General features: G+C 46.9%; 1 protein-coding gene and 1 long non-coding RNA gene across 7 annotated transcripts in view; one reads left to right on the top strand and one right to left on the bottom strand.

Annotated features, from left to right (window-relative positions):
• Nucleotides 1–25284, bottom strand: part of Dnajb6 (DnaJ heat shock protein family (Hsp40) member B6) — a 75007-nt gene that overhangs the window by 19757 nt on the left and 29966 nt on the right. The window contains exons 7-10 of one of the 3 annotated variants that reach the window (XM_034518998.2): nt 24909–25050; nt 23956–24026; nt 9908–10204; nt 4998–6333 (exon numbers count right to left, since the gene is read on the bottom strand). In XM_034518998.2, coding sequence (XP_034374889.1) covers nt 6251–6333; nt 9908–10204; nt 23956–24026; nt 24909–25050 — 593 coding nt within the window. In that variant the 3' untranslated portion in view covers nt 4998–6250. Of the gene's footprint in view, nt 1–4997; nt 6334–9907; nt 10205–23955; nt 24027–24908; nt 25051–25284 lie in introns of those variants that run through there. The other 2 variants (XM_034518999.2, XM_076913293.1) reach the window with 2 other exon arrangements.
• LOC143434504 (uncharacterized) lies at nt 8071–18321 on the top strand. 4 transcript variants are annotated; one of them, XR_013103996.1, is made up of 5 exons: nt 8071–8199; nt 8819–8958; nt 10865–11074; nt 11563–13222; nt 15731–18321. It is a non-coding gene; the product is annotated as an uncharacterized LOC143434504 (long non-coding RNA). The 4 variants fall into 4 exon arrangements; XR_013103994.1 differs by having other exon boundaries at nt 8078–8958; nt 15731–16952; nt 17975–18321; XR_013103995.1 differs by having other exon boundaries at nt 8078–8958; nt 11563–11641.

Genomic DNA, 25284 nt, shown 5'->3' with positions numbered 1-25284 from the left:
CTTGCACATGAGAAATAGGTCTGTAATCTGAACCCCACTACAATGGCCACACAATATGTTCTCTGCTTTCCAAAAAAAGTCCACAGCCTGAAGTACAGGCAGAGGAAGTTCTAAGCTGCCAGACAGAAGCAAAACAAGGTCTAACAGCCGGACAGCAGACTCATCTAGTCAGCATCCTGAGATACCATTTAATCTACCACTTAACACATTTGCCCAGGAGATGCCAGGAGATCCTGGAGATGGTGTGTACGGTGTGCACATGGTGTCCCTACAATGCACATGGAACTAGGTTGCCCCATCAGTTCTCCTTGTATCCAACCTGTCCTCCAGTTCCAGAAGCTGGACACATGGGACAGAGAGAAATGTGACCTTGCTAATATGGTCTTCTCCATCACCTTCCAAGCTGAAGCTGCAGACGCTGCTATTCTATGCCTGTGAGGGCTTATCTTTCTCACCCCATGTACCAGACACTCATACGGTACAGGACAGGGTCCTTAACCACTTCTGCACTAGGTTTTTGTCTTTGCGGCCACATGCAGACATGGTCATGCTGACTCTTTGTGGCCCTTATAGACACTTCTTGCTGCCACTCTTCCTTCAGGACTCAGGTCTATGGTACTCAGCTCAAAGCTTAAGTTGGGCTAGGGAGCAGCTCTCTGGAAGAGGTATATGCATGAGGTCCTAAGTTCTATCCCCAACACAAGGCAAATAGAAAAGCAGACCTCAAAAGAAGAGTGTGGTGCAGATGGCCCTGGTAAAGCAATCAGCCCATGCATCCAGCCTCTCTCGTAGGGTCTGTCTAATGAACCGTGGAAAGCAATTAGCAACAAGCTCTCTAAAGCACTCACATACATTGTGTGTGTGTGTGTGTGTGTGTGTGTGTGTGTGTGTGTGTGTGTGTGTGTCTGTGTCTGTGTCTGTCTGTCTGTGTGTCTGTGTCTCTGTCTCTGTCTCTCTCCCTCTCTCCCAACCCTCACACATATACACAGTGGGAGAGGAAGAGGGGAGAGAGAATGTGTGCCCAGCATGATGATGTGCACTTTTATCTACTTAGTGAGTTCTAGCCCAGCCAAGAGTACATAGTGAAACCTTGTTTCAAAAAAAGTAAAAGGGATTGTGAACGGTTGGTGCCAAAAAGCTGGGGAAAGAACTGGGTAATCAGTATGTCATTGGGTCAGATACTGGAAAGAGATTATTTTGGAAATAGCTACAGACTTAAAATGACACATTTTATGCTATGCATACTTTATTAGGAAGATTGCCTAAGACTTATTATATTATTATATATTACACACACATATATATGTATGTGTATATATATAAATATATATATATATATAATATAATATATTCTATATATGTAATAAATATATATAAATACATGTATATGTATATGTATATGTATATATATAATTTGTAGTATACATACACATACACACACACTTTTTTTCTTTTACAGGATTTCTCTGTGTAGCCCTGGACATTCTGGAGCTCAAGAGAGCCTCCAGCCTCTGTCTCCCCAATGCTGGGATTAAAGGTATATGCTACCAGTGTCCAGTGTGTTTATTTATATGTGTGTGACTGGCCTACGTGCATGTCTGCCAACGTTCCAATGAAGATGGCATTGGACCCCTTGGAATTGAAGTTACAAATGGTTTGAGCTGCCATGTAGATGCTAAGAATTGAACCTGAGTCCTCTAGAAAAATAGCCAGTACTCTTAACCACCCTGAAATCGTATTAAAATTTTACTTTAGTTGGGTATCAGTGGCACATGCCTTTAATTCTAGCACTGAGGAGGCAAAGGCAGGCAGAGCTCCAAGCTGAAGGCCAGCCTGATCTACAGAGTGAATACTAAGACAGCCAGGGCTACATAGAGAAACCTTATCTTAGAAAACTGAATTTAAAAAAAAGTTTTGTTTTTGTTTTTAAAGACAGAGTTTCTGTGCAGCTCTGGCTGTTCTGGAACTCACTCTGCACATGGCAACATTTTTAAACAGGTGATAAAGAGGCCCCACCTTTGCTGTCTTGGTGACTGCCTTAGGTTTCCAGAATTCTAGGAAAACCACTTCTCCTAAGCAATATCATCTATCTGGCTGTGGGGTGTTGTGTTTTGCAGGTGTGTAGCCTATATCCAGCCTTGAGACTCTCACAGCCCAAGCTATTTAAGAAGGAAATTTAAGACAAAGGCAGACACACAGTCAGTCTTTGTTTAGTTTAGGGGTTTTGGGGTTGTGGGTGGTTTTTTTTCTTTTTTTTTTTTTCCGTTTTTTGTAGGGTTTTTTGGAGGGTTGGGGTGGGGGGAGATGGGTCTCACTGTCCTTGGTTGTCTTGTAACTCAGGATGACCTCAAACTCTGTGCTGAGATTACAGGCATGCATGGGCCACTACCACCCAGCTTCTGTGGTTTTTACTTCGCTTACAGAAAATGGGATGAGATGAACAGGAGCTAGGTACAGCAGACCAAGCCTGCACAGATCCCATCCACCACAGGGGGACACAGCAGGGCCAGGGACCGGCTTCAACCTGTTATAAAGTACATGGCAGACCCTTGGGTTTCCCTGATGCGTATCCTTTCCTCACAGCTGTAACCTCAGTTCCTTCTCACTCCCATTACTCTCCTTTCCAAAGTCCCTCCATCACCTAGACACAGAAGCCATGTACAGTAAACCCTTCCTGACTTCTAGGCTTTCCACAATGTCAGTCAAAGCCCAGAGTCAGACCTCCTGCCTCAGCCTGTCATCTGTTCTTCACCTATGGACAAGAAGTGTTCTTTTTACCTTTAATGGTGGCCAGGCTCCTGTGAGTGGAGGGCTCAGTTCTTCCAAGTGCTGCTGGGTACCCAGCTCGGCTAGCAGGCCACTGACTTTGTTGCCTAGGAGCTGCCCACCATTGATTGGCAGCCTTAGGGTTAGAAGGCAACATAGTGATGGAGAAGTACTCTGCATTGAGATGGAGAGCTGGTCCCAAGGAAGACAGCATGAAATACTGTCAGGCACTCCTAAGAAAGGCTATGCTACCCGCCCGCCTAGAGAAAGTTCCCCAGCACTGCCAGGACCGCTGTCAGAGCCCCAGGCTCTACTCCCAATCTTGGACCACTGGGGATGCGCATAGCTCGTTCACATGGAGCCTACCACGTATTTGACATAGCCTACAGTGACCCACCCCAGAATGACTTAGGACCCGCCTGCTTCATCATGGCTCTCAGACAGGGTGGCACCACACTTGGTAAGTCAGTTGACAGGGACATGTCAGCCAGCAGCTTTTTATAGACCAAGCATCACCTTTGGATGAATGAGAATACTCCAGCGGTATCTCTAAGGGCAGAGTAAGAGAGACTGGGAGCTGCTCCAGACCAAGATCTGAGGGTACCAGATGGTTCCAGTTGCCATTTGGAAGTCAATGGGATAAGTGAGATCTCCTCCCAAATGAGCCGCAAAGTAAAACCCTGTTTAATCCATATATTGCAACTTTTCTTCTTTGGGGGGTTGGGGAGTATACAGGCAGGGTGTGTCTTACTACACAGTGCTCGCTGGCCTAAAAATATATGCAGACCAAGCTGATCTCAAATTCAGATGTTCAGCCTACCTCTGCCTCCCAAGTACTAGTATTAAAGGCAAGTATGGGTATTAAAGGCATGTGTTACAACACAGAACTACAACTGTGACTGAATGACAGTTTTGCTGAGACACTGGGTAATAACTAGAGAAGCTTTCAGAGTGCAGCATCCCTTCCGGGGTTTCTCTCTCTGCCCTACAGCTAAGATGCTTCCAGACCTTGGGTCTTCACCATGCTCAAAATGATTACATTCTCTCTCAAAGAGGGTGGAAGGGTCCCAAAAGTACCCGGCAGATCCTGGGTGTGGTCCTGACCTCTCCAGGTCCCCTCTCCCCAGCCCCATTGGGCATTTCCACACCCAGAGTTCCACCTTTCATCTCACACATGAAAGATCAGAAAGATAATTGTGTACCAGCACTGTGTCACTGGAGATAAACAGTTTACCCCTATTCTATACTCATTCCCCTCTGGCAGGATCCTACACCTGTCATATCAGGAGGCAGTAACCAGCCTGGACTGGCTAGCATACTGCAAACTACTGAATAGATATGGCTGACTGCATAATGCCCCAGCCCATGTATGGACCAGCAGCCCTGTCTTTTCTGTGTCACTTTATCTAAGCCCTTACCTAGGTATACACAGCAAGCCCTACATAGATGTTGGCTCCTTCCTGTCGGCTATCACATTGGGAAGAGCTGCCCTTGGACTGAAGTTCATCTAGAAAGTCAGGCTACCTGAAGACATGCAAAGACTTGGTTAGGGTTAGGGTTAGGGTTAGGGTTAGGGGGTTAGGGTTAGGGTTAGGGTTAGGGTTAGGGTTAGGGTTAGAGTTGGGGTAGCCTGCTGGTTACACATCTGTGACAGGCCTAAGGTGATGTGGCTGACATCAACAGCTAGACTGGGGTCTGAGTGGCCAAGGAGCCTCATCTGAAATGGTCTCTCACACATGCATTCGAGCACCTTCCTTTTCAGTAAAGCAAACTTGAGCAGTATATTGTCACATTCATGAGGCCAGGCTGAGAAGGAACCTCTCCTCCACGCTCCCAGCATGCTCAATCAGGCTGCTAGTCCATAAAGCCATGCTCACTGGACGACAACTGACCTTTGTATGGGACACCAACACATCTTTTCCCCCTAAAATGTCACTTTATCTTCCATAATTGAAAATGTAGGGGCTGGTGAGTTGGCTCAGTGTATCAGTCTGTTTGCCACCAAGTCTGACCACCTAAAATGGGCACCCAGAACTCACAAGGTAGCAGCAGAGGACCAGCTCTCACAAGCTGTCCTCTGACCTCTACCCATACACCAGAGTACACCCTGCACATACACACACAAAAAACCAAATGTATAAAACTGTATTAAAAAAAATACAAGACCTGCTTTTATTTTTCATAGTAACAGTGCAACTTACAGACAGGGAATGACCACAAGAGAGCTGGACTCTGTGACGCTTACAGTTTATTTACGTCAGTAGCACTAAAATACATTCCTCCTTGAGGGTCACATTTCCACAACACACAACACCAATTCACACTCCATAAGTGCCCACACCTCCTCCCACCAAAACCAAGCAAACACAGCAAACACTTGTGGTCACTTCCTCAAAACCCAGGTGACCCTGTCCCAGCTCCTAGCTACAGCAGTGCCCGTAACTCACAAAACTTTCCCTGTCCACACTGCTGAACCCATCTCAAGCTCACAAACACTTTTATAATGTACTCACTGCCAGGGGGACAAAGTTCAAACAACAGATCCTCGTGGCCAAAAGGAAGGAACACAGCTCCCAGAAGTGAGATGGCATCAGAACTACCTGGTGCTCCATGCAAACCACAAGTTAGGTGACAGTGTGGCATGGGTTGTGATGGGACAAAGCTTGTGAAGGGGGCCATTACTTGCAACTTAAATAATTGATTATTTTGCACGCGCCTCTGTGTGCTGTGTGTTTGTGTAAATAGCCAGTAGCACTGACCTATCATTACTAGAAATGGTATTGCTAAGCAAAACCTTTTGACTAAAAAAGGACAAATATTTCTCCAAGAAGAAAAGATGAGATATCCCAAAAACTAAACTATATTTGGTGTCAATTTTGACTACCTGGAGAAGATTAAAAGTTGAACAATAAATAAGGAAAGACTACATCTGAAGGAAGTGGCTCCTGATGGCCTGTGTATGGCCAGAGTACCCTGAATCAAGCATCCTGATACCCATGGCTCAAGGCACAGCTTACTTTACTTGTAAGTTCCACTGTACTTAAAACTGCACACTGTACCGCCGCCAGGAGGCAGTCTATCATGAACACATACCCAGTGCCCTACTGGACCCTACGGACTCCTACAACTACAAATACCTCAGAGCTCAAAGCAGGGCTTTGGGCTGCTGAAAAGAATTAGGCAGACCCTTACAACTTGAGGAAACTGCTGTGGATTTAGTGTTGGGGAAAAGCAGTTACAAGGCTGAGGGTGTGTCACAAACGTATACAAGCCACCCGAGATTGCTGCCTCCACCGCCAACACCCCTGATCCTACCCATCCGTGGGCACACACGTCCACAATCCTGATAAGCGAAGTGACCCTGGGCGGCACTTAAAGGATGCCGCTGCCGTGCGCGCGCGCGCACACACACACACACACACACACACACACACACACACACACACACACGAGAGCGGCTGCTGTGGCTGCCGCCAAGTCCAGCCTAGCGGTTCCCTTTGGTCGACTTCTTCTTCTTCGAGTCCTCTTTCTGCTTCTGCTTCTTCCTCTTGCCACCTTCTTTGAGCCCTAAGGAAACATGGCTTGTGAAACACTGCACACCAGCAACTGCATCCCATGAGGTGCGTCAGTCTCTAGACACTTCCCCATGTACAAAGAAAGCAACAGACAGCATTTATGGTGTCCACATCAAAAAGAAAACACCAACTGTTTGGAATAGCATGCCAAAGACTTTCCATATTGCTCCCAGAACGTCACCACCACACAGGGAGTGTGCAACGCACAGCAAGCTTCCTACATTTACCCAGCAGCCCAGCCACAGAACCAGCTCTGTCCAACAGGCTCTCAGAGGCCCTGCCAAGGCCCTACCTGCAGAATGTACAACCCTGTCACCTGCGCAGCCAAGTCAATCAGACACCCTCCACAGCTGCCTTTGGGAATGGAAAGTCCATTCTCTCTGGCAGCCTATTTTTCTATCTTGAAAAAAAGTCTCTCTACTTTTTCCTGTCATTAAAGCTAACAGGTACGTGACCTCACCAGCCAAGGCCATGGTAAGACTGACAGAAGCCAGCTCTGGATATTGCCAATGAGCTAGAAATGAAGGGCTTTGCCTTCAGTCCTGCAGAAGCTCAGACCCTGGCCACATGAAGTAGGTGGGATATAGGCCTGGTATTGAACAAGAGCCACAAGAGATCTCAGAACTCTAGCTTCTATAACATGCCCACGGATACATTAAAATTCCCATGGTGAGATCCACCAAAACCTCAACACGTGAATTAGTTGGGGGTGTGAGGCGTGAGGAAGGCAGGCCAGCAGCAGGATTAGATGCAGGCTCTAGCTAAGAATTGCAAGCCATGCTCTGTGAAGAGGGTCACACTCCACAGCTACTAGGCAGGGCCAAGTTGGCAGCAAGAAGAAGGAACTGTTCATTCTTTCATTCATGACTCTTCTCATGTTGAATGCTTTTTAATGACCATGTTGTGTGGAACCCACAAACAAATGCACAATGCCACTAATCCCTTTTCCAAAATGCAGCTTGCCCTCTGCAGAACAAACTTTCAAGGCCACAGAATAGCCTGAAAAAAAGGAAACGGGGGGGGGGGGGGGGGGGGGGGGGGGGACGGGACATATCCTGAACCCATGGCTCAGCAATATAGAGCTTACCAAGCATGTGGGCAGTTCACACACACACGCGCGTACACACAAACACACACACACCACACACACACACACACACACAACCAGCAAATCAAACTGCATTTTGTCTCCCCTCACCAGCAGTTTGGACCATGGCTATTCTGGCTGACCACAGTCCAATCCATGAAACTCCTGATAACCCAGGTGGCTTAAATTGCACAATAAATCCTTTTCTAGGAAGATACCTCAGTGAGAATTTTTTTCATCCACTTGCTGATGCCAACCAGCCAGGCTGTACCCAGGCTGTACCTAGGCTGTACCCAGCAGCTCCACAGCTGACAGCCACTGGGAACTGCAACTGGGATGGCTTGCATCAAATTTTTCTTTGTGTGAATTTTTAGGAAAACTTTCTCAAGACTTGTAAATCCAACCAAAACCAATAATAACAGCAAAGCCCCTAAAGGCTGCCCTGAGTAAAGTGTAGGAAGCCGGGCCCAGGACATCTTAAGTTCTTCAACAGTGGCTCTCAGAATTTTAAGGTCTGGACTTGGTCCCCGATCCCAACAGCAGAGGGCCAGACTTTGCAAAGGTTTCTGTGTCAGCCAGAGGACAGTTGCTTGCAGTACAGACCAAGCTATGCTGCCTAGGTCACGGTTTTGTTGTGGAAACCAGAAACCACTTTTGTATGGTAGCTGTTTCTAATTCCCCTCTCAACGGGCCTCTATCTTCACTTAGTTAAGCCAAACCCTTGTGTAGTCAGGTGGCAGTTTAAAGAACACGACTTCTCTGAGAGAGAAGGTAAGTGAAGGGCTACAATTTTTTTTTTTCTATAGGAAAGTATGGCTCCGTAACTTAAAGCAGAGGAAGTGCCAGCTCCCCCCAGAGCCACACTGGCAGTGCTTTTGACTCAGGACACAGGGAGACCACCTCATTCACCTTTTCCAGCCTCTCGAGTAAGATTTCTACCGGGGTCCACAAGCTCACCAGTACACACACACACACACACACACACACACACACACATACATACACACACACACATACAGAGCGAGCCTGAATCTGCACTGACAAAACAACAAAGTGAAAGCACTTTGCTGTTCTTACTACTAAATTCTGTCTCCTGGTCACCTTTGGCTTAAGAGGTGTGGCCAGGGCCTAGAGAATGGCCATGGGCTGCAGCCGCACTTCCTGTCGAGATCCTGCTGTGGAAGGCCTACACACCTATGAAACAAGTTCTGCAGTCAGGCCTGCCCCAATATACCTCCTAGAAACCAGAAGATTAATGGCATGGCACCTCATAGGCCAGGCTCCAGCACCTTTACAACGAAACAAGAGTTGAGGGAAGTTGCCAAAATCTACAAGGTTGCTCTGTTCTGTTTCTCTTACCACCTTTTCCAATCCTCTTGGGCTCACTCAGCACTGGGACAGTGCTCATGGGAGGTGTTCACAGCCACTGAAGCACCAGGAGCTCCCCGATACAGTTAGGCAAGCATCTGCCACTCAGCTGCACAGGGCTCAGTCACCCATCTGTTTCTGCTGGCATCTCTCCACAGCAAGGTAACTATGCTGGCTACCCAAAATTCTAGTAATGTCACAAGTACTGTTTGCTTCCTTCTGCTTGTAGAACCCTAAAGGACACCTGCTTCATTCTCCTCTGAGGAGAACGGGAGTGGGGGGGGGGGGGCGCTTGCCTTTAATACAAACTTCTGAAAAGCAAAGGAACTGAATTTCGCTTAGGGCACTTTGCAACACAACGTGACAAAGACCACCAAGCCACATCTCTGTAGTTTGGACTGGAGTTTTGTGCAGCCATAGGCACAAACTTGTCACACTTCTGGGCAATAAAACTACACTGATACAGGGCTGGGGCCTGACTGAGAAGCTCTATGTGTACACACTGACCACCCAGAATGTTCTATGAGAAACACAATACACCTGGAGATGTCTAAGCTCCTGGCTGAGGGTGGCGTTGGATGGTGGACAATCCCATCATGAGCACAGAGGGAGAAGCCAGGCCTCCACCTTCACCTGTGGCTCACCTGAGATAACTCTACTGGGAACACGGCTAGGGCTTTCTGTCTGGAGACTGAAGTTAGTAAGTGTGCAAGTGATCTTGGGGCAAGTCAGGTTAAGTGATAGACCCCAAGCTCTAGGATCAAGTTATAAACCAGAACCATTGGGGACAGAAGCAGTACCTAGCAATTCCCTAGCAGTCAACCTAACCCAGACAATATACTCCATACACATCAGAATACTGGGACCCCCGTTTTAATCATGGGGTTGGCTTTGAGCCACGCAGCTAAGCCATACATAGAGCAGCTGTGGGAGGTGAGCTGGACACACGTATCCTCTCTGTCCCTTTTCGGCAGGCCTGGCACCTACCCCCAGGTCCCCATGCCCACTCAGGTCAGAATGCAGCAACACAGGCCTGACTTCTGTGCTTGCTGTCCTGGATCTGGGGGCAAAACACTTTGGGGTTGCTCCACACCAGCTCCCTCCTGCACACCTGCTGAGGTCATAGGGGCATCCCGGTTGCCAGGAGCCCGCTGCCTGTCCTGCTCTTCATCTTCCCAGCTGCTTTTAGACACAAGCTTGGCCGTTGGGGCAGGCCTGGGTGGCTTCTGTGGGCGGGTGCTGACAGAAGGGGCCGGAGTCTGGGCTGGAGCTGGGGCCGGGGCCGGGGCCGGGGGCCGGGCCTGGGAGGGGACCCGGACTGGTGCTGGGGCCGGGCCAGGGGCCAGAGCTGGTGTGTGTTGGCCTCTCCGCTGGCATTCTTCTGCAAGGGCGTTCTCGTCAGCCACACCTGAAAGCACAGCACACCAGGGAGAGCTGTGAGCCTCAGCCCTCCCTTGGGAGCAAAAGGCTTCACTTGCCTTCTTTCCCAACAGGTGGCTCCATCTCCAGAGCCACCATATATTTATAAAAGAAGAAGAATCCATTCCCTCCACTGCACTACTGGGCCTGAACATTCTCTTCCCACAGTGGGGAAGAAAACAATCCCAGAGAAAGCAACTCCCTCTCTCTCTGCTGTATTATCATCATCCAGATTCTCAGCTGAATAGTCAAGGCCTAGGCCTGGCCGATACCACTTAACACAGTTCTTGCCAACCCAACAATTCAGACCTGCAAAGAGGCCAAGCATGTTCATAGGCTAACAACCAAGACCACCTCTGTACAAGCATAAAGTGGCTTAGAAGGACTGCAGAAGCCTCTGTCCACCATCTCTACAGGATAGAGCCAGGTCCCAGGCAATCTCCCCAAAATTTCCCAGCCCAGCCAGGTAGCTCATCACACCCCCAACACTCTGCCCCAAAAACACTCTGTTTTTGTTCTTTGGCAAAAACATGTGAAACATGGTTTTACACACTAGATGAATACTGAAAATAAAACAAGAAAGAGACGATTAAAGGGTTAACTTCCATTCCCTGTAACTGAGTAACAGCACTGTTATCCTTTATACCAGGCATAAAACTGAGAGCAGTGACTCTCCATTCTAGACACTCAGTTCACCAGGAGGATAAACCTTTGCCCTGCAACCATCCATTGCAGCCTATGTGTCAACTCAGCCACAGTCATGCAAGAGCTGCCTTTCTTTGGTAGTAAAGAAAGGTACAGCCACCTCACATGCAGGTTCCCCTTTCATCCCTGGGAAGCACCTGCTCGGAGCAATGTGGTAAGTAAATCAGTCCTCATCTGGACATATCCCATGGACCCAGGTTCTGCAGGAGCCAGACCTGTGGAGATGCCTGGTAGGTAACATTAGAACCTGCCATTATCTTAACGGGGTAATGCAGCTGGGAGATGGAGGCACTTGCCTTTAGTCTCAGCACTCAAGAGGCAAAGGCAGGCCAACCTGGTCTACAGAGCTCCAAAACAGCAAGGGCTACACAATAAAATCCTATCTCAAAACAAAACAAATAAACAAACAAAACAACAAAAGACGGAAAGGAAAAAGGAAAGGAAAGAGGAGGGGAGGGGAGGGGAGGGGAGGGGAGGGGAGGGGAGGGGAGGGGAGGGGAGGGGAGGGGAGGGGAGGGGAGGGGAGGGGAGGGGAGGGGAGGGGAGGGGAGACAACTGGGGTAATGCATCACACCTGGGACACCTAGGGCTACCAGGTCACCAGTCACAAGTCCAGAGCACTGAGCTTGCAAATTTCCCCAGGTCCCTGGCTATTTCCCGGCATTCAGTGCAGCAGAGACCTTCCACACTCCACGGTGCATCTGTTTAACCAAGCACAGAGGTGAGCCAGCAGCTGCAGCCTGCTGGAGGCGCCACCGTTTCCACTCCACTGTTCTCACCCGTCCTCTATGCTCTGCCAGACCTGGAGATCCTGACGAGCAGAGGACAGAATGTGGTGTGGGCAAGCTTTGAGGGTTCAGCAAACATGTCTGAATGAGAACAAAACCTGAGATCTGGGAGGCTGTGGAAAGGAAACTACCATGCACCCCACATTCAGGCACCGGGCTGAAGCACTGTATTCAAAGAACACTGAGGAAAGGCATAGTTTGGGTAGGAACAGGGATAGCACCACCCCAGCCAGGGGGCTTCTGAAACAAACATCCAACCTCTGCTGGTCTGCAAACAGAACACAGTTCCTGACAACTCAGGTGGTAATGGTAGACACATGTCGACAGGGTTCAGAATCTGGATGGTACAGATGATGGCATGTTAAGGTTACATAATGTGGATGCTCACCTGATGCCTACTGTCAACTATAACTGGCATGTCCCACAGCTGGCCAGTTTCTCCAACACCATAAACAAACTGAGAGCACAAGAAGAAAGACCAGACACACTCCAAGCCAGACTACTCTGCTGAACAGAAAACAATGCCTGTAAATCCCCGGCAGGCATGGTCATTCGCGGCGTATCCTCAACACTGGCGGTGCACTAGAGGCCGCCCTGGACAACATTCCAAAACTTTATCAAAAAACAGACCAGGTGTGGAGGCACCTGCCTTTATTCCCAGCATTCAGGAGGCAGAGGCAGGTGGTTCTCTATGACTTCAAGGCCACTCTAGTGTTCAAATCCAGGACAGGACAGCCAGGGCTTGTTGCACAGAAAAACCCAGTCTCAAAAAGAGAAAAAAACAGTTCTAAGCCAGCCTAGGACTACATAATCTGAGGCTATATAACCCCATATTTCATCACAGTAAGGGAGGGGAAGTGCTGAGGAGAAAGGGAGGGTGAGCGTGTTGCCCGGTTGTGCCTTGTAAAGGAAACCACATTTTTTTTTCATGTGTGACACCACATACAACTGCTGCCAAACCTTTATTTTGGGGACACTGTGCTGAACCTCCAGACAGCAGCCTCTTGCTCGTCTTCTCACTTACCTCAGTGCCAAAACGGATATCCTCAGGTCTATTCAGAACCAAGTTCCCATACAGCCAGCCACAAGAGGAGACACAGGGTGCTCCCCACATCTCTGCTTCAGAAGCACCCTTCCCAAAAGTCCTGCTGGATCCACAGGTTCTGGCTGGATGCACCCCGCGAGGTACAAACAACCCCCAGCAAACGTCCTAAGTGACCTTTACAGGCCTTGGGCCTCAGTGGAGGAGCTTGGCTGGGACTTCAATAGCAGGAAGCCAGTCACCACAAGGATGGCATGCTTCTCTTCTCACGGTGGGCTCTCTGCACCTGCACTCTCTACATTCCCCAGCCTGGAAACAGAGTGTCCCTGACTTCAGAGCACCTTCAAAGAGTTCTGTGCTTACCTGTTCAAGAGTTAAACAACTAAATGTGCAGAGTAAACTGGCTTTTTTGTTATCTTGGGACTGGCAAATGGCAAGATGGCCCGGAGAGTGAATATGCTTTGCAGATAAGGTAAGCCTGATAACCTGAACTTGATCCCCAGGACCCTCATGGGAGAGAAGCAATTGTCAAATTGTCCTCTGATCTGCATGTGCATGCACGCACATACACACCCCCTCACAAATAAATGTAGTAATTTTAGAAAGAACTAAGCTCTTAGAATAGCCGAAAGACTAGCAGAAAGTTGACACTGTGCCCGACAAACCTTCCAGACCCTGGTCTTCGTTCTCATGACAGCTAACTAGCAAATCAGGAGCTCGGGACTCAGAGCACAAGGCCAATACTTCTTGGTGGCTTATGACAGCCAAGCCAACCCTCTCACAGTTGCCACCTTCCTGCTCAGAGTGCCACCCAGCTCTCGGGGCTTTCCTGAAAATCCCCACTAGGAATTTCCCTGCCCATGGCCCAGCACTGAAGAGCATGGGGACACAGGCCATAGGGTCCCACAAACTCAAATGCCTGGGTCAGAAATGAAGGTGGGAAATCAGCAGATATTAGCTCATCTCTCTCCTCGGGCATCCCCACCAGGTACTCCCTATAAGGGATGTATTTGTCCAAGCACTCCTTCCAGCCTGCTGTCCTCACAATATACTAAGAAGTAGTGGCTGGCAGCCAGCACCCCAGAATAATGAGCTGGCTGGGATGACAAGACCTGTGAAGCTATCCACGTAGCAACTGCTGCCTCTAAGGCAATTTGACCAGAGCAGACACAACATGACCACTGGTGTCTGGGATATTACCAAGCCTGATTCCCATGTGGAAGGAAGAAGCTGGGCTGGGCTCACCCCAGCACACAAACCTAGATCCAGCCCAGATACAGATGGCCCTGTGGACTGACTCTGTGCTTACAAGCTCCAGCGCTCTTACAGCAGGCCCTGTGGACTGACTCTGTGCTTACAAGCTCCAGTGCTCTCACAACAGGCCCTGTGGACTGACTCTGTGCTTACAAGCTCCAGCGCTCTCACAGCAGGCCCTGTGGACTGACTCTGTGCTTACAAGCTCCAGTGCTGTGTTCCTGTCCTGCTTGAGAACTGCTAGTCCTAAATCCTCTGTTCTTCGTCTTCATGGCTGCCGAGGAAGAGAAGGAATACAAGTACCCCAGGAGCATGGCCAGCATGACAACGGCCCATGGAAACTGCTTTTACAGGAGATGTTGTCTTCCAGTTGATATCATATCTGTCCTGTTATGGTGGAAACCCACAAAGCTACAGATAACTATCACACGACGACCTTCAAGTGATGGCAAGCTCCTGGGCTCAAACACCTTTATCCTTACTCCTTAATGTGGAGATGCCCTACAAGCTTTGAGAAGTGGGCAGATGAGTGAGGACCATCCCTGCCATCTTCATATCTTGGCCCAAAGCACATCACTCCTCATTTCCAGTGAGCTGGTTGGCTCTAACCACAGCCTTCGTGGCACACTCTAACAGAGCTGAACATGTACACACACACACCCCACACACACACCACCACCACCACCACTACCACCACATCACAGAGCAGCCAGTCAGAGTCCACAGAACCCAGAAATAAGCTAGCACTACTTGTCCTGACCAGCACCTACCACAGAAAGGACTTCGAGTGCAGCCTGCAAAGACTGCAAAGACACAGGAAGGCAGAGCGGAGGTCAGAGTGGCCATGCTCTTGGTGGGCAGAACTGAAAGTAAAATCATTTGTGGTACTGCCATGCCCTACAGTTATCCCTCAACACCTAATCAGGCCTGGAGTAAGAGGGACAGCTAGCCCACAGCACAGAGGGTAGAGCTCAGAGCTCATCCAGAGGGCCCTTAAAACACATCCAGTGCCAGTGGCTGGGAGGAAGATCAAATCTTGAAAACCAGAGCAAGGGCTGATAGTAGCAGCTCTAGGGAAAAGTGACATCATGGATTCCATACCCAGGACCCCCCAAAAAAAATTTTAAAGAATGAAAACCTGTAAACAAAGCTAAGTGCCATAATATCCATGGGAGCAAAACAAAAGAAGTCCCATGAAAACCAAAGAAAGCACATAAACCAGCAGTTCTCAACTTGCGGGACATGACCCCTTTTGGGGGCCGACGGGGGTTAGGGGTGGGGGGTGTCAGACAACTCCTTCCCAAGGGTTACTTATCAGATATCCTGCATATCAGACATGTATGCACATTCACAATAGCAAAACTACTGTTATGAAGTAGCAACAAAATAATTTAATTTCATTGGGGTATACCACAACATAAGGACTATATTAAAGGGTTGGGCATTAGGAAGGTTGAGACCCACTGCCATAAACTCTTAACAGACGTCCTCAATGCTTGCTTGTTAGGAGTGAGAATGGTGTGGTCCCAGCTTACACTGTGGTATGCTGTGTCCATCTCTTCCAGGGACCCAAATGCAGGAGCCTAGTATCCACCGCTGTTAGGCAGGCAGAATGTGCCAGGACACAATGAAGGATGCATGTGCATAGTCTGAGATTAAACAGCATTCATATTTAAAGACAGGAGGAACCATTCAACTGACCAGCTCTGTTCTATCCCCTTAACAGATATGGATGATACAAAAGTTTAACTTCACAATTTAACATATCAGACTGAGATGGATGGAATACTCCCAAGATCACATTCAGCCCAAGAATCGAGTAAAACTCACGCTAACAGAAAAACTCAGGTGCAACAAGACAGTCTTTGACAGAACCCTAGGGAAGGACATAGTTCCAACTCCACAAACAGCAGCTTAACCTCACCTCAAGATAAGCAAAATTTTGCTATACCTTTTGGGTTCCTATTAACCCAGAGGATCACACAGCTGCAAGGCCACAGGCAATCTGCCCAAACCTGCAGGGCTTGAATGAAGCCAATGGCAGCAGCCACCAATCTCCAGAAAGAACCTGCCCTTGACAAGTGTCTCACCTCACCTCACCACAATTCCATCTAGCCAAGGTGCACAAGTCTTCCTCCTCCACCCTGTGATAAACAAACACCAGCTCCATCCCAGATACCCCAGCAGCAGACCGACACCAGTCATTGGGATCTTTAAGGCTATGAGCCAGAAGCACAGCCCTTCACAAGGTCTGTAAGCATGAGACCTCCAATCCAGAGGGTCTCTGAATCTTTTTCTCAGAAGCTCCTGATAGCCAACCTGAAAACCTAACTTGTAAGGACTTGTAAAGTTCCAGTGGGAAGGAAATGCCATTGCTATCACACAAGTAGGAACCAGCTCTGAGTCAACTGCCTTACATGGAAGACAAGCTGGGCCCACAGCTAGCATGTCTCAGAGTGCTCACCACGGCAGCTCTTACACGCATGTCCCAGAGGACATGTGGGTGTGTGCACCTTGAATCTCGGTGAGGATCCCAGGGCTTGCTATATCTAACTCAGCTCACACACAAAGCTCCCTGCATTGAGCCATCACTCAATCATGTACTTCAGCATATTACACAAGTGGGGCCAGCAGGAAAGCTCACAACAAGGGCACTTGCTTCAAAACCTGATGACCTGTTTCCTGGAAGCCGACTGTACTCCATCTTCCACGTGTGTGACAGAATGCATTTACACATATAAACAAAGGTAATTTAAGGAAAGATGTACGAAAGTCTTTTCTGGAATTTACAGAAGCACACATTTTCTGCAACTGACACAAACACCAGGTCCTCCTAGCAAACCTTTAAAACTAGGGAAACAATCTGAGAGTCAGGAACACAGCCTTTTTGGACAGTATGTTACCAAGCTGGGAAGGATGTGCATTTGCTGTTCTTCCAGGTGACCCAGGTAAGATTCCTAGCACCCACACCTGCCCTGCACACAGAAATATATACAGCCAAAACCACACACACACACACACACACACACACACAAATCCATTTTAAAAATTTAGTACAGCTGGGTGGTGGTGGCACATGCCTTTAATCCCAGCACTCAGGAGGCAGAGGCAGGCAGGCAGGCATATCTCTGAGTCTGAAGCTATCCTGGTATACATAATGAATTCTAGAACAACCAGAACTATACAGAAAAACCCTGTTTCAAAAAACAAAAACAGAACACAAAAAGGCATAATTTCTGCTAGCCAATCTGCTAGCATAATTTTTATTTTATATTTTACTTAATTATCAGGGTAGGGTCTGGAATTCTTCATAGACCAACCAAGCTGGCTTTGAACTCAGACTTTCACCTTACTCTGACAGAATTAAAGGTTTTTTTTTTACCTCATCAGCCACTGATGCCTTTTTTTTTTTTAAATGTAATTTATATTTTGCCTGCATGTCTGTCTGTATGAGGGTATAAGATCTCAAGAGTTACAATTGTGAGCTGTCATGTGGGTGCTGGGAATTGAACCTGAGTCCTCTTGTAGGCCAGTGCTCTTTTTCTCTTTCCCCCGCCCCCGGTTTTTCGAGACAGGGTTTCTCTGTGTAGCCCTGGCTGTCCTGGAACTCACCCTGTAGACCAGGCTGGCCTCGAACTCAGAAATCCACCTGCCTCTGCCTCCCAAGTGCTGGGATTAAAGGCGTGCGCCACCACCGCCCGGTTAGGCCAGTGCTCTTAACTGGTGAGCCATCTCTTTTGCTCCTCTGATGCCTTTTTGATTTTTTGTCTTGGGGTTTTGGGGAGGGAGGTGGTTGTTTGGGGGTTTGTGTTTTTTTGAGATGTGTAGCAGCCTCAGATGCAGAGACCCCTTGCCCCTGCCTCCTGAGTGGTGGGATTAAGGGCGTGTAACACACACATACACACACGTTACATTCACTTTTAAAAAAAAATTTATTGTATGTATGTGAGTGCACTGTTATTCTCTTCAGACACACCTGAAGAGAGCTTTGGATGGAACCCATTACAGATGGTTATGAGCCAGCATGTAGTTGCTGGGAATTGAACTCAGGACCTGTGGAAGAACAGCTAGCGCTCTCAACTGCTGAGCCATCTCTCCAGTCCCATATTCATCTTTTTTTTCTTTCTTTTCTTTTTTTGGTTTTAAAGTGGGGTTGTTTGATGCTGGGGATGCAAACCAGAACCTAAGGCCACGTCAGGCACTCAGCCACATCCTGGATTATGAGAGCTCATGTTTCTTTCCCACTCGGGGAACGAAACACATCAGAAAACATCTGCCTTAACAACAAATTAAATGGAACTTTTAAAAAAAAAAACCACAATCATGTACACTGCCAGTGTCCTGAGCCAAGACACTGAGGTCATCCAGAAGCTGAGACAGAAATACTTGGCAGCTGTCACACAAGTGTGGTACGACCTCAGATCCCACTGAGTCCAGCTGAACGTGGTGCTGACTTCACATGCCTCCCCAAGCACACAAGGTGAAAGAATTTGCTCAGTCATTAATGTCATCGACCCAGTATTTCACCTGTATCACCTGCTGGCACACAAGATGAAGTCAGTCAGACCACTGGTGTCAAACATGTGCTGGGCACTGTGGCACAGGGTTCTTGTTCTTAAGACTCAGTGCTGTACACTTTCAAACAAGCTCTGTGCTGTCAGTCTCAAATGAACACAACAGAATGGGGACATTTGTGAGAGGATACGCTTGAACAGAAAGGGAAGTATACAGCAGCCAGAAAGTGGGGAACCAGGTGGGGTCTGAATAAAGCCAGCCCGGAATGAGGGGGCAGACAACAGGGTGGAGAAGAGTTAGGAAACGCACACGTATGCAAGTCACATTTCATCAGGAGACCTAGAAACCAGGGAATCCCTAAAGCACTGGTTTCAAACAGGACAGTGACTGTGTTTCTAACTCAGGCAGACAAGTGCCCTGCACTGAGTCACATCCTCAGCCTTATGAAGAATATTTAAAGGCTATGTCCTCTGGGGTCAGAGATACATAGAGGAATTATAAAAATAACTGGTGAGCTGGGTGACACTTATAATTCCAGCATTTAGGATGCTAAGACAAGAGCTGAGTTCGACAAATCTGAGTTCCAGGGTAGAGACCCTGCCTCTGTGGGTAAGAACTATGGAAAGCACCAGTTGAGCTTCTTCTGGGTACTGTGTCACAAGCATCCTGAAGTCACTGAGTCACAGTGGACAAACAGCCAAGTGAAGCTGGTATGCCCTACACTGAAGTGTCAGCTCCATGTGATATTGTCCCCTATGGCACACAGACCACATTGTTCATGCCCATCAGTGTCCTGAGTAAGGGTCCCATAGTCAATAATTTCTCAGGCTGGTGGGGCTGGGACTTAGGGGCATCTTAAAAACACCAACTGTTCCCATGACTGGGGCCAAATGTTGTTAGTTACAAGATGGAGATGCAGGACAACGCCTCACAGCTGTAGCCACTCCTGAATGCCTCTTGTAGCACCCTCGAGGATCAGAGCCAGGCCTTATGAGGAACACAGGCAAGGCAGCTTCCGCCCCCAGGCAGTAAAGCCAGACTTCCCCTCCCCCTGCCATATGCTCACCAGTAAAAAGACAAACAGGACTGAGAGGCGCTGGACATAAACCAGATGCCACTCACTAAATTTTTTTGGAGCTGGAGAAATGGCTCAGCAGTTAAAAAACTGCTCCTAAAAACCAAAACAATGATGGGCGGTGGAGGCACACAGCTTTAATCCCAGCACTCAGGCAGTAGAGGCAGGCGGATGTCTGGGAGTTAGGTGTCTTAAGAGTTCCAGGACAGCCTTGAAACTCTATCTCAAAAATAAATAAATTGGGGAGTATTTACTTTTTGAGTCTTACTGCACTCATAGTTTATCAAGGAATGGAGACAAAATGGAATTCTCACTTTGGTCTCTGTATTTGCCTGGGACCACAGGCTTGTCTGCAGCAGTTTCCCCTTTCAGCCCCAGAAACCTTGTAAACCAAGTGGTACCAGCACTAATGACTCAAAAATACCAGGACACAGGCACAGTTGAAGTGGATCTTGTAAAGGCCAGGGAGATGCCAAAGCCAGCTCCTGAGTCCTATCCTGACCTCCTAGACCACCCATACACTGGAAAGCTAGAGGCAGTAAATCTGCAGGTTGGCCACCCAGAGATTGGTATGTCTCCTCCTGCCACTGTGATGACATATTCTGGCAGACAGCAGGGTGGTAGAAGCAGCAGTCAGTTACAAAGAGCAGCACAGGATGTTAACCACCTGTGTCCCCATCACAGAACGTTGCCAACCACAGGTGAGGGTTCTTACCTCAAATATCAAGAGAAGTCTCCACAGACATCCCAGGTACCCATCTCCCAGTTCATTCTAAGTTCTGGATATCAGAGCTATCCTATTTTTACAGAAAGTTCCAGAGAAAATGGATACAATTCAGGATTTATTTCCTCAAAACTGGGAAAAAGAAGACTTTTTTGTTTTTTGGGTTTTTTTGTTTGTTTGTTTGTTTGTTTTATTGAGACAAAGTTTCTCTGTGTACCCCTGGCTGTCCCAGAACTAACTCTGTAGACCAGCCTGGCCTCATTCAGAGATCTGCTTGTCTGTCTCCAAAATCAGGAGATGTCGTGCCACCTTCGCCTGGCTGAGACTTTTTGTATATTATTTCTAAAAGCAGCCTATCACAGAACATAATGTTGTCAGTGGGCTGGAGAGCTGGCTCTCCGACATCTGGTATTCTCCCAGATGGCCTGAGTTTGGTCCCCAGCACTGCAGCAACCTCATCACCACCTAGGACTGCAGCTTTAAGGAATCGGACACACTCTTGAGCCTATGTGAGTACATGAATTCATATGTGCATACTGAGAGAAATCTAGAATCCAAACCGAAATCTGGGGCTGAAAAGATCAGCAGCTACAGTTCTTGCTCTTCCCGAGGACCCAGTTTCTATTCCAAGAATCCACAGGGCAGTTTACAACTATCTGTAACTCCTCTTCTAGTTTCCAAAGTCACTAGACCTTCATAGTACAGACATATATAGGCAAAACACCCAGATTTTTTTTATTTTAAACACATTGTCACCCCTAACAGAGTTTGGCTACATGAATGACATTCATTTACATTTATACGTAAACTATATTTTTTTAAAACAAGAACAAAGGCTAGAAAGATGGCTAAGCAGTCAAAAGCACTGGCCATTCTTCTAGGGGAATTCTCAGCATCCATATGGTCGTATGGTCTCTAACTCCAATTCCAGGGGATCTAACGCCCTCTTCTGGCCTCCTCATGCACTGCATATTCATGGTGTACAACCATACACACAGACAACACTCACACATAAAGTAAAAATCAACAATGACAAGCCAAGCTTACATACAGTAGGCACTGAATTCTGCCCCAACACTGAACAGTTTAAAAAAAAAAAAAAAAAAAAAAAAAAACTGAAAACTTGCTAAGCCAGGCCCCTGAGAAAGCATCACAAGCACCTGACCCTTAACCCAGGCCTGAAGAGGGTGAAGTGGGAATCCCAGGGCTCAGGAGGCAGGAGGCAGATTTTTGCATTCTAGGCCAGCCTGGTCTATACAGCAAGTTTCCATCCATACCTGTCTCAAAAGAAAGGGTGTGACTACATGTGGTGAGTGTTTCTGAAGGGACTGCACAGCTCCACAGAAGACCTGGGTTCAATCTCAGCAGTTCACTCCCAGCACCCACAACACAGCAGGCATACATGTAATGCACAAACAAATGCAAGGAAAACACACATAAACCTAAACAGTGATCGTAAAAGGTAAGCCAACCTAAAAATGCTTAATGTGAGCTTGGGGGGGAGGGGGGGAACCAGTGAATTTACTACTGACACACCTGCAACAGAAACAAACCCTAAAATCCAACTATGAAAGTAAAAATTGGCCTAACAAGATGTCTCAAAAGGTAAAGTTTCAACCCCCAGGATTCTTCCTCCACGCTGTCTTGAACTCTTCTCTCACACTCACACACACACACACACAGAGAGAGAGACAGAGAGAGAGAGAGAGAGAGAGAGAGAGAGAGAGAGAGAGAGAGACAGACAGATACATGAACTCAATACAAATTCACAATAAGTTGTAAGCATACTGCATCTAGCGGTTAGTAATGCTAACAGTGCTTATGAACAGCTTTATGAAAGGAGCGGTCACACGGCCTCAGCAGGAAGGGACTCACTGTCACACCCCACATCCCAAGCTGGATCCCTAGGTCTCATGTGGTGAAAGACAACTGACTCCTGAAAGTTATTTCTCCATGTGTGTGCTGTAGCATGTACATACCCATGTTGAAATTTGTCTGTTGCTAGGTACTATAATGCTACATGTACAGGCCCCAAAGACCTGCTTGCCCAGAAATGAGGCAAGTAGACCCAAATTATTTCTGATTGAATAAAGATGCCTACAGCCTACAGCTGGAGAGAATTGAGATAGGTGGAAATTGGTGTCCCTGGCCTTAGGTTCAGAGGAGACCATGAGGAGAAAGAAAAGGTGGAGAGAGGAAAAAGCAGACACAGGTTAAGTCTCAAGAAAGCATGGCCATGAGGGCTGTCCAATAGTAGTTAAGAGCAGGCCAGATAAAACATAACAACAACTCAGGGGTTATGGTTAGAAGAGTAGACTTTAATAGCACAGAGCCCAGCTCTTGTGCTTACTCTTTCTTTGGTCAGACCTTGATGTTCCCTGCACACTGCCCTGCCCTGACGTGATCTTCTGTAAACTATATCCCTAAGAATTTCAAACTACTTTTCAGTGAAAAAAACCTTTGCATCAGTTCCTTTTCTTCACACAAATGTTAAACTAAAACCTGTAATAACAAGGCACGGTGGAGTATGCCTATTATCCCCACACTTGGCAGGAAGATCTCAAGTTCAAGACTAGACTGAGCTGCTTAAAAGATACTTCAAAATACACAGATGAGGAGTAAGCTACCTGTGTAGCTTGCATCAAGCCCTGGATTCAATCTCCGGCAGCACTCCCCAACCCGTGATGGATATCAGGTCACCATATAATCTCCGTTCCCACGCCCACCCCCTACAAATCACACTACGTTGTTGCTCATTGGTTAGTCTTCATTCATATGCTTTCCAGAGACACTGAGGACAGGTCTATGTAACGTCCACTCAGAATCCACCCTCGTGACAGAAGGAAGCACTAATGAGGTGACACTAGAAGCTCAAGCACAAAATCACACAGACACAAGAAGGCTGCAAACCCCACTCATGAAAGAATGCACCAAACACATTCGCATTTATTTTCTTTTTTTTTTTTTAAGCAAATGACAAAAACCCAAATTACCAGCTTTTTTTAACCTAAGCTTAACATTACATATTTAAACAATAGTCAAACTGACAAGATTGCCAACATCCATGCACAACTAGAAAACATCCTTAATTTACACTAAACCAGAAATGTATTACCATTGATGCAGTAATAGCTTTCATCACTAAATACTGAAAATAAAATTGAAATATTTCTGTAGAAGATTCACCTGGCAATGTTAACTTCACAGCAGGCTGACACTACTCACTCACAATTCAACACGATGGGAAGCAGCTCCATGCTGGTGTTAAAAACAATCTCGTCCTAGCACTACTCAGTCATAGGGCTCACCCCAGATTACGTTTTGTTTAAAGCAAAGTGCATACAGAGATTACAACAATTTTAAAGACAAAAAAAAAAAAAGAAAAAGAAAAAAGGAAGCAAGGTCCTATGTTTTGTGGTCCCAACAACAAACTCAGAAATCTGACAAATGGGGGCTCCGATGAGCTGTTTTATAAATACTTTAGATTAGGTACAGTTATACAGAAAGTCGAGTTCGTTTGAAATCTTCAAAAAAAAAGTTCCTGTTATTCCTCACATGGTGCTTGCTATGGTTTAGCATTTCTGTTAAACACGTGCGTTGAATTACTTGTTATCCAAGCGCAGCAGGTGCTCCTTACCATTTATCGTCAAGGACTTTAACTGCCCGTCTTCTTCAACTTCTACTCTTTCTTGACCGTTCTCCACAATTCTGTAAGAAATGACCCATTTAGACACCTCTGTTCAATCAGGATGTATAGCAAGAGTTTTCCTAGCAAACTTAGGGTCCTGGGCTGAGTCCTTAGAACTACAAAAAAAAATTTTTTATAATATTTGAGAATTTACATAACAGACACAGGAAAACTAAGCTTAAGAGTTTTTCCTAAAAAGTTTGGACTCTATAAGATACGGGAGATGCTGCTAACCAGGGAGAGTAAGGCTGGGGCTGGAGTGTGGCTAAGTGGCCTCAGCCCAACTCTGCCATGAGGGTTCCTGACACTGGCAATGCCAGGGAAGCGCATTATAAATGAACACACACTGGCATGTATCAAAGAAAAAATTAAGCAAATACTGAAAGCAAAAAGCTTTAGCTGATTTAGAAATTAAGCATACAGTTGATACTTCAGCCCTGCGAGCTGTGCGTGCATATGAAATACTAAGAACAAAATACTAAGCTACATGTGATGTGCAATACTTTAGTCCTGTTGACCCTCACTAGGAAGACAGGAGTAGGGCTAAGGGTTCAATGTCATCTAGGTCTGCCATCTCTCAAACAAATACAAACTTTGAGAAACAACAACAATGATGCTGGTGATAATATGGTGATATCTCAGTTTGTAGGGAACTTGCCTAGAATGAGTAAGATCCTGCACTTCAAACCTCAACACAATAATGGTTTCACAAAGGGTGTGACTACAATACTGTAATCTCAGGAAGCAGAAGAATCAAGAAATTCAAGATCCTAACTAAGCATTTAATGCACTGGAGGCAAAGGCAGGTGGATCTCTTGAATTTGAGGCCAACCTGGTCTAGGTGAGTTCCTGGTCTGAGTTTGCTGCCTCGAAAGTAAATGTATAAATTAATTTAAAAATACCTCTTTGTAGTGATTTTTTTGCCATTAACTATCTTAGTTGAAGTTGATATTGATTTGAAGTTGCCCATTCCACTGCCGCCAAACGATGCTGAAGAGAATGAAGTGAGACCCCCATGACCTAGTGAACCAAATGGAGTAAAGCCTATAAAGAAACAGAAAAGGACAGTTAAAAGCTACATATTTTAAAATTCACACAAAAATTACTGAAGTCCAAATGTGTAGGCCTCAAAGGGAGGCAAGTGAGCTGAAGACGTGGGTAAGGTACATAACTAGTTCAAGCCTGAATGATACTCTACCCACATGGTAGAAAGAGAAAGGGAGAAGTCCTCTCCATCTCTGTGCATGCCAGGTGACCCCTACCAAGTGCTTGTGCATA

Source organism: Arvicanthis niloticus, chromosome 15 (genome assembly GCF_011762505.2).
Source record: "Arvicanthis niloticus isolate mArvNil1 chromosome 15, mArvNil1.pat.X, whole genome shotgun sequence".
NCBI lineage: Eukaryota > Metazoa > Chordata > Mammalia > Rodentia > Muridae > Arvicanthis > Arvicanthis niloticus.
Note: the sequence above shows the minus strand (reverse complement) of the source record. Positions and strands in the feature narration are given on the sequence as shown.